The 9273-nt window shown below is 57.1% G+C and overlaps 1 protein-coding gene across 1 annotated transcript; it reads right to left on the reverse strand.

The window, feature by feature from the left end:
• Nucleotides 1-861: 861 nt before the first annotated feature.
• On the reverse strand, nt 862-2808 carry CEBPB (CCAAT enhancer binding protein beta). Its single transcript, XM_047068464.1, has one exon. The coding sequence runs from the start codon at nt 2516-2518 to the stop codon at nt 1478-1480; it is 1041 nt and encodes a 346-aa protein (XP_046924420.1). The 5' UTR covers nt 2519-2808; the 3' UTR covers nt 862-1477.
• Between the last annotated feature and the right edge of the window lie 6465 nt (nt 2809-9273).

Here is a 9273-nt window from a genome sequence, read left to right on the forward strand (position 1 = left end):
AGGGCTGGAAGGGCCGTGAGGGTGCAGTGCAGAGGGGTGGGAGGATGGCAGGGGGCAGGGAAGCAGAAGCCTTGCCAGGGGTCCCTTATGTCTCTGGAAATCAGGGACGGCGGTCCCAGGTTCAAACCGGGCGAGGCCACCGCGAGCAAGCAGGTGAAGCGGGGCCGTGGCGTCCACAGCTGGGCAGAGGACAAGCGGTAGACCCCCCACCCCGAGGAAGGGGAATGGAAACGTGGGAACCCTTCCCCCACCTTCCTCCACCTGGCCCAGCTTCTCCCCTCCGGCTGGCCAGGGACACACAAACACAAGCTCGCCCACACACCCAGGCTCCTCTTAAAATAAATATATACACACGCAAAGTATTTTTTAAACAGCCCGCCCATCTACACTTAGCGAAAGAATCTGCCCCAACTTGGGCTTAGCAGGACCAAGATCTGTACCCCCCTCCTCCTATGTAATCTGGCCTGCTGGCCTGATGCCCCAAACACTGTGCAGAGGTCACAGACCTGCAGGGCCTCTAAACCCAAGCCTGGCACTCAGGACCATAGCCGTCTCCCCAAGGAGGGTTCCCAGTCACTCCTCCCCAGCACCCAGGGGCGCTGAGTCACCCTGAAAGCCTGACCCAGCACTCCACCTCCCCCACCATCTCCAAGCACAGACCCTGAAGGTTGTAGCAGAGGAGGAAAAAAACAAACAGCTGTAACACCCCCACCCAACCACCATAGAAGCCAAAAATAACAGCAGCCCCCCAACACACAAGCCCCCACACCAGGAAAGCAAATATAATATCATATACACCAAAAATAAAGAAAAAATCAAAAGCCAACTACTGCCCCCAAAAGGCTTTTAACCATTCTCCAAAAAAAAAAAAAAAAGTTTATTAAAAGTGTTCTTAATGCTTGAAACGGAAAAGATTCCCAAATATACAGACTCCTCTTTTCTCATAGAAATAGATTATTTTTTATAATACAAAAAAAAAAAAAAAAAAAAGACCAAAAAACAACAACAACAACACAACATCAACAACCCCGTAGGAACATCTTTAAGCGATTACTCAGGGCCCGGCTGACAGTTACACGTGGGTTGCGTCAGTCCCGTGTACACACGCGTTCAGCCATGTTTAAACCGATTGCATCAACTTCGAAACCGGCCCGCCCGCCGGCGCCTGGAGAGGAGGCAGAGGGAGAGGCAGAGAGTTTATCATTCATCTGTACACATAGACATTTCTTCTTTAAATAACACCACGGGCGGGCGCCCCATCTGCATGTGCGGTTGGTTTGGACAAAAATATATATATATAATAAAATATTAAAATTACCGACGAGCTCCCCGCGCTGCCAAGTGCCCCAGTGCCAAAGTTTTGCCGGCGCCACCAGGGGCGGGGGCGGGAGCGCGGGCGCTTCCCGGAGTCTCGGCGGCCGCGGCGCGCCCAGCAGCGCGGAGGCCGGCCGGCAGGGGGCCGCGCGCGGGGGCCGCGCTAGCAGTGGCCGGAGGAGGCGAGCAGAGGCTCGGGCAGCTGCTTGAACAAGTTCCGCAGGGTGCTGAGCTCGCGCGACAGCTGTTCCACCTTCTTCTGAAGCCGCTCGTTCTCGGCCGTGAGCTCCAGGACCTTGTGCTGCGTCTCCAGGTTGCGCATCTTGGCCTTGTCGCGGCTCTTGCGCACCGCGATGTTGTTGCGCTCGCGCCGGATCTTGTACTCGTCGCTGTGCTTGTCCACGGTCTTCTTGGCCTTGCTCTTGACCTGCGAGGGCGCCGGCGCCGCCCCCGCATAGCAGGCGGCCGGGGGCGCCTTGGCGTCGGCGGGGCTCGGCGTGCCGGGCGGGCTGGACGAAGAGGACGTGGACAGGCTCCCACTGCTGCCGCTCGGCACCGCCTGGTAGCCGAGGTAGGCGCGCAGCGCGTACGGGAAGCCAGCCGCCATGCCTGAGGTACCGCCGCCCGGCGCTCCGGCCTCCTCCTTCCGCTTGCAGTCCGCGGGCTCGAAGCCCGGCTCCGCCTTGAGCTCGGCGGGCTGCGGTGGCGGCGGCGGGGGCGGCGGGTGCAGGGGCGCGAAGCAGCCGGGGTGCAGCGCGCCCTTGGCGGCCCCCAGGCGCCCCAGGCTCACGTAGCCGTACTCGGACGCCTTCTTGCAGTTCTTGCCCCCGTAGTCGTCGGAGAAGAGGTCGGAGAGGAAGTCGTGGTGCTGCCCGGAGGAGGCGGGCGCGGGGGCGGGCGCGGGCGGAGCCGCCTCGAAGGTGTCCGTGGCTGTGGCCGGCGCCGGGGCCTGCGGCGCGCCCAGCGGCTCCAGGTACGGACTGAAGTCGATGGCGCGCTCGTGGTCGCCGATGCTACCCAGCTCGCCGGCGGGGGGGCGCGGCCCGGGTCTGGCCGCGGGGGGCGCCGCGGGGGCCGCCTTGCCGCCGTACGCAGCAGCCAAGCAGTCCGCCTCGTAGTAGAAGTTGGCCACTTCCATGGATTTAAAGGCAGGCGGCGGCGGCAGGGGCAGACATGCTGGGTCCCAGGCCACCAGGCGTTGCATGAACGCGGGTGCCCGGGGAGGGGGCCTGGGGCTGCCCGCTCCGGCCGGCCCGCAGGTGGCGCGGCCTCCCGGCTCCGAACTGTCGCCGCTGTGTCGCTGCTGAAGCTGCTGCTGCTGCTGCCGCCGCCGCCGGGGTGGCCGCTACTAGTGCGGGGGCTGGCAGCTGGACCCTCGCGTGGGTCCTGTTCCCGGTCCCGTGCGCGGCTCTGACTCGCTAAAGTTTCTCCTGAGCCCGGTTATTTATAAGGCGGCCCATGGCAACGGCTGCGTCACGCTGGCAGCCGCCCCGGCCCCTCCCGCCGCCGCCGGGACGCGGTGTAGCTGCCCGAGACCCCCGGGAGGGCGCCGGCGGGGCACGACGGCCAGACCCAAGACCAGGAGTGCGCCCTCCGGGGTCCACCGGATCGGTGGGGGGCGGCCTTACGCCCCCTGCCCACCCCCACCCAGAGGCCCCGGGATTGGGAGCGAGAAGGGGAGGCGCGACCCCGCCCCCGGACCGCCCCCTCCGGGCTGGAGGCTGTACTGGAAAGGGTGGGGGGGTGGGGATCCGGGGAGGGGGCAACGCGCTCGCCTTCCCCCACCCAAAACACGGCCGCCGCCCGCCCCCTGCTGGAAGAGGCGGTGGCTTCAGGATCCGCGGCGCCCAGCCGGAACGCCTCAGAGGGGGCGCTCCCCAGGCCGGATCCTGGAGACCCCAACCCCCGGCTCTGGCTCCTGAAGAGGTGACCCATCTCCACCTCGGGTGCGGCCCCGCCCTAAACTTGCCCCCATCCATGGCTCTTGGAAGGAGGGGATTCCACGCTGGTGGAGACAACCCTCCTAAAGCCACCTCCAATACAAGGACCCTGGTCGGGGGAATGAGGGTCAGTTCTGCGGCGCACTCCACTGGGGCCTCTGCCGCGGTGGCCGCGCCCCTCCCCTAGCCCCGCCCACTAGACCTGCCGCCCCGTTAGAAGGCACCTGGGTCTTCTCTGGCCCCACCTGACCCTGACATGGGCCCAGGGAAGTGGAAGGGGGCAGGGGTGCTAGACTCTAACACACTTATGTGACCTTGGGCAAGTCACTTCACTTCAAGCTCCATCCATGAAGGTGTCGTTACAGTTATTATTATTAGTTGTATTGCTGTCTCCACCAGTCCCCCAAACACAAGGCTTACTTTTGAAGTCCACTCTGGGAGGCGCATTAGAAATAAGCCGCCCCCCTCCCAGGGTGCAAAGAAGGCAGAGGGGCCGGCATAGGACTCCCAAGGTCACATGGCCTCATGTCCCCCACTAGTCTCAGAAGCTTTTGTCAGGGTGCCCTAAGACCTATTTGCCAACCTGAGGCCAAAAAACATATTTCTGAGGCTAGGGGAGGTGGTTGGGGACGGAGGAGGTGTCAGGCCAAACCCCACGGGGAGCCACGGAGAGGGAAGGGACTTCCCCTATTGTCACCAAGTCCCTACTTTGTATTGAGGGTGGGCCTGGACCCGGGGTTCATTTTTCTCGCCCTGGCATGAGGACGATTTTGCTACTCCTGGTACACAGATGGGAAAACAGGCCATGGCCCATCCTGGATTTGAACAGTGGGCGGAGTGGGCTCAAGGGGCCCCTTGCCCTCTCCAGCCCCATTCCTAGGCCACTTGGGCGGCTCCTTGGGCTTACCCCTCTGCCACTCCTGGCCCAGGCCGCTCGGGCCACAGCTCCCAGCTTGCCTGGGGATAACCCCCGGCCCACTGACCCCAGCCCTGGCCCTGGCGGGGAAGGCAGGCGTTGCTCAACCTTCAGTGTTATCTGCTGAGCTGGGGTGACCTCCGCCCCAGAGAGCTGCAGAAATGACATCTCCAAGTGCCCTTGGGGGATGGGGGGCAGGGAAGAACAGGATGAAACACTGACCGGGCCTGCTGGCTTTCTGGGCCTTCCCAGCAGCCTCTGGGCCAGGGAGGGATCGAGGCCCCAGGGCCACTCAGTCAGGCCTTCCAAGCTGCAAAGTGGGACGCTCACACCACCTCCAAGAGGCCCTCCTGGCCCTGCCTGCTAGTGAATTGCCTTCCCAGCCTATCACCAGCTACCATTAATGACCCTCGGTGTCTAGTCCACCTCAGTCTCCCCTCTCCCCAGAAGACTGCCCACTCCATGAGGGCTGGCCCTTGAATACTGGAACTCCTGAGCCCAGCGTGATCAAAAGCTACCAGTGGTGAATGCATTTGCCATTCCCACTGGACCAAGAACACTGTTCTCCTAGCCCTGCCCAAGTCAATTCCTCAGGGCTCAGCCCAAAGGTTACCTCCAAGAAGTCCTCCCTAACCTCCCCATCAAAAGTCCCAAGCCCCCAGTCACTTCTTTTGCATCCCCCATATTCTCATTATAGTCAAAATGATCTCTTCTATGCAGCTGGGTTTCCGTCCCCACTGCCCCCTCCCCATGTCATCCCAACCAGGGTAGGGAATTGTGTTTCATTCACTGCTGGGCCCTCAGTGCCTAGAACAGTGCCTGACACACAGAAGATGCTCAATGAATGGAGGAAGCTGAGAAAGTGAGGTCACGCATTAGCTAGGCTATGTAACCTTAGGCAAGATGGCTTCCCTGTCTGAGCCTCAGCTCATCTCTGAGCCCACCTAGTTGCAGTGAGACCTGAGGGGAGGGGGGGGTCTGAAGCTAATTAGAGGATTTCCTATGTGTCTTTGAGCCAACTTTGCACTCTCTCTGTACCGCATTTATAGCTCTCTGCATGTAATAACTCATTTAATCCTGTTGATAATTTGTAGGAAGCAGATCCTTTTATTATCATCTTCAGTTTGCAAATGAGGAAACTGAGGCCAGGGTCACATCTAAGGGGTGGGAAGGACTAAAGTCTTTCCAGGCTCACCTTCCCCCTTGGGTTCGTCATAAATCGTGACAGGTCTGGTGACGTGAACGCCACTTTCCGAATGGGAAAACTGGGACCCAGAGAAGGGTGCCTTTGGCTTCCTGTGCTTCCCTGCCCCAGATTCCCCGCTCCCGTCTGACGGCGAAACGAGTGTCCATCCCAGAGCCACTTCAGGTGTGTGCACGGAGGCTGCATGCTCGGGTGACGTGAGTCCTTGTTTTTACAAGCCTCGTTGCTCAACAGGCCCTGCTGGCTGCTTCAGGGACTCTCAGCCTTCCCTCCAAGGAAGGGCTGATGGGCACAGAGCACACACAGTGGCACTGTGGCAGGGAGAGCCCAGGAGCCAGGTTCCGGCCAACGCCACCCACACTACCCTTTCTCCAGTTTACCGGCCCACCTAGATGTTTGCAGAAACCTGGGGTGAGGAAGGGTCTCAAACTGGCAGCAAAGAGCCAAAGGCAACCCACAGATGCGTTCAGTTTGACCCCCTGGCGTTCTGGCTTCGTTTGTTTGCTTCTTTTAATGTCTCTATTGCCAACATTTAAAAACCAGGAGACCTCACATCAAAATTCCAATTTCCAGCTTCTCTTTTAAAACCAGAATCTGTGGGCTGGGCCTGTGTGTGGCTGGAAGTGTTGGGCAGGAGCCAGGCGGGGGCCGTGGAGGAACAGGATCTTTCCTCCCCGGATACACACCCTCCTCTGCCCCCAAACTGCTTTCGAAATCCCTTCCCCCAGCCTGCAGCTTTTCCTCAGCCCCATTTTCAGGAGGAGAAAACCGAGGCAACTCGCCCAAAGGGAGTCCCAGGCTCGCCCCTTTGAGGGAGCATGGAGGCAGGTGTGTGCAGAGGGTAGAGAGAAAGAGGGACCATCAGAGATGGTCCCTGGAGCCAGTCTCTGGTGGATCTGGAGTGGGGGCCTGGGGGGGGGGCGGCGCTCAGGTTCCTGTTCTGTGCCCTCCTGGCCATGACACGGGTGTGTCCTCTCCGCCCCAGTCCCAGGCCTGCACGATGGGGTAATAATATCCCCCCTGTCCTGGGCGTGCTGGGCCAGCAGCTCCCCCTCCTACTAGCCCACCACGACACAGGCGAGTGCATCAGCCCTCCCCCGGCCCCCCAGAGGGCCTGACCCTGGTAAGCCACGGAAACTTCACACGCAGTGATCCCCACCCACACCACAGTGAACTGGTAAAACAGCCAAACCTAAAAGCCAGATTCCGGATTCCAGTGTCCGAGATTTTCTCCACTATGCCTCCTCTTGGAAGCTTCACTTTCCCCATCTCCCAAATGGGACCCAAATTAGATCCCTGAAGACTTCAAAGCCAAATATCCTGGGATCCAGAGTTTTTGGAGTCCTGGGAGGCGCTCAGGCCCGGCTCGTGAAACTTGCCTGTGCACATGCTGCCACCATGTGGCAGGCTCTGGGAATGCAGGAGTGGTTTATGTGAACCCTCTTGTTTTGGGATCTAGAAGTGGGCACTACGGATATGATAGGACACGGGAAGGCTAGTGAAAAGAATAAAAATGTCCCACGAACCAATGTCTACCGACAAAAGGTGCTCACTTTCACTTGATTTTCATCCAAACAATTTTTGGCACCGACTGTGGTTCAGGCCCTAGAAACATTCATGAACAAGACAGAGTGATTCCTGTTTTCATGGAGTTAACATTCCCCTTGGAAGATAACAAGATAAATGAGTAAAGCATGCAGTGTGCTAGATCCTGGCAAGCACCCTGGAGAAAAATACAACAGAGGAGGGGAATGAGGAGAGCTGGGGAGTTTGGATTTTAACTTTTTTTTTTAATTTTAGATTTTTAAAAAAAAATATTTATTTATTTTGAAGGGGGGGAGGGGCAGAGGGAGAGAGAGTCCCAAGCAGCCTCCATGCTGTCATGCAGAGCCCAACACAGTGCTTGATCTCACCAACCGCAAGATCATGGCCCAAACTGAAATCAAGAGTTGGACGCTCACCTGAGTGAGCCACGCCAGTGCCCCTGGATTTTCACCGTAGGTTAGAGTGGGCAGGGGAGGACACGCTGAGATGACACCCGATCAAAAACACGAATGCAGATAGCTGTGGAGACACTGGACCAGGCAAGGGGAACAGTAAGGCATATGTTACCGTAGGAGCATGCCTGGCCCATGGGGTTGCTGTGGGTAGAGCAGATGGACAATAGCAGGAAATTACCTCGGAAACAGTGGGGACCATTTCACGCAGGGCTTTATGGGGCACTGAATAGACGCTGGCTTTTACTCCGGGTCAGCGGGAGCCATGTAGAGTTCTGAGCAGAAGAGGGACAGGATCTGACTTTGGGTCTAACGGAATCCCTCTGGCTGCAAGCGGGGGGTGGACAGCGTTAGCAGTGAAGGCAGACGCGGGGAGCCCAGTGAGAAGCCGGCAGTTGATGGTAGACGCCACCAGGGTGGGGGCTGTGTACGTGGTGAGAAGGGTCAGATTCCGAATCTGTTCTGAGAGTAGAACATTCAGGGGACATCTGGGTGGATTGGTCGGTTGAGCATCGTATTTCAGCTCAGGTCATAATCTCACGGTTCATGAGTTCAAGCCCCACATCAGGCTCGCTGCTGTCAGAGCAGAGCCTGCTTTGGCTCCTCTGTCCCCGCCCCCCATCTCTCACTGCTCCTCCCCTACTCGCACTCTCTCTCTCAAAAATAAATAAACATTAAAAACAAATTTTTAAAAAGAAAGTAGCATCTTCAGGATTTGCTGATAGATCCAATTATAAAACAGCCACACTCCATATGGACCACTCCATGCCTTTTAAAGGGATAAAGTGTATGATGCCCACAGCACTGGCAACCAAAAGAAAGAAGGAGATAAATCAGACAATGTCCAAACTAGAAGCTTCCATGCAGCCCAGGACAAAATCACGAGAATGGCAAGTCAACCTAAGCAATGGGAGAAAATATTTGCAATATTTTGCAATATCAAGGAATGCATTCCAGCCGCAGCAGCCACCTGCAGCTCAACAACAGAAAAACAACCCAATTAAAAGTGGGGAACGGACTTGAAATAGACATACCTCCAAAGAAGAAACATGAATGGCTAACAAGAACATGAAAAGATGCTCAACATCCCTCACCATGAGGAAGATGCAAATCAACACCACAAGAGAACGCCTCGTGGCCAGTTGCACGGCTACTGTCAAGAAAAACAGGAAATAACAGGTGTTGGTGAAGGTGTGGAAAAATCGTACTGTTGGCGGGAATGTCAAATGGCACAGCCACTGTTGGAGAGTATGGTGGGTTCCCCAAAAAATTAAAAACAGAGCTACCGTATGATCCAGCACTCCCCTGTCTAGCACTATTAGGTACGTACCCAAAAGAAGTGAAAGCAAGGTTCTGATGATATATTTGCACACTCATGTTCATACCAGCATTATTCACAATCGCCAAAGGGTGGAAGCCATCCCAGTATCCATCGATGTGCAAATGGACAGACAAAACGTGGTCTATACGTACAACAATTATTTAGCCTGTGAAGGGAAGGAAAGTCTGGGGCGCCTGGGTGGCTCAGTCGGTTGAGCATTCCGACTTCGGCTCAGGTCACAATCTCACAGTTTGTGCGTCCGAGCCCCACGTCAGGCTCTGTGCTGACAGCTCAGAGCCTGGAGCCTGCTTCCGATTCCGGGTCTCCTCCTTTCTGTACCCCTCCCATGCTCATGCTCTGTCTCTCAATAATAAAAAAAAAAAAATGTAAAAAAAAAATTTAAAGGGAAGGAAAGTCTGATACGCTACAACGTGGGTGAACCTTGAGGACGTTATGCTAAGTGAAATAAACCAGTCACAAAAGGACAAATACTGGATGATTCCACTTAGAGAAGGTCCGTAGGGCAGTCAAAGTCATAGAGACGGGAGTGGTGACTGCCAGGGCCTGGGGAGAGAGGGGTG

The sequence above is a fragment of the Lynx rufus genome, unplaced genomic scaffold (genome assembly GCF_022079265.1).
Source record: "Lynx rufus isolate CCGP_SWC_20201006 ecotype Redwood Valley unplaced genomic scaffold, mLynRuf1.p SCAF_8, whole genome shotgun sequence".
In the NCBI taxonomy this organism is placed as follows: Eukaryota; Metazoa; Chordata; class Mammalia; order Carnivora; family Felidae; genus Lynx; species Lynx rufus.

Excerpts from the sequence above, each read along its gene's own strand:
- CEBPB (XM_047068464.1), bottom strand. The coding sequence starts at position 2,518 with ATGCAACGCCTGGTGGCCTGGGACCCAGCATGTCTGCCCCTGCCGCCG.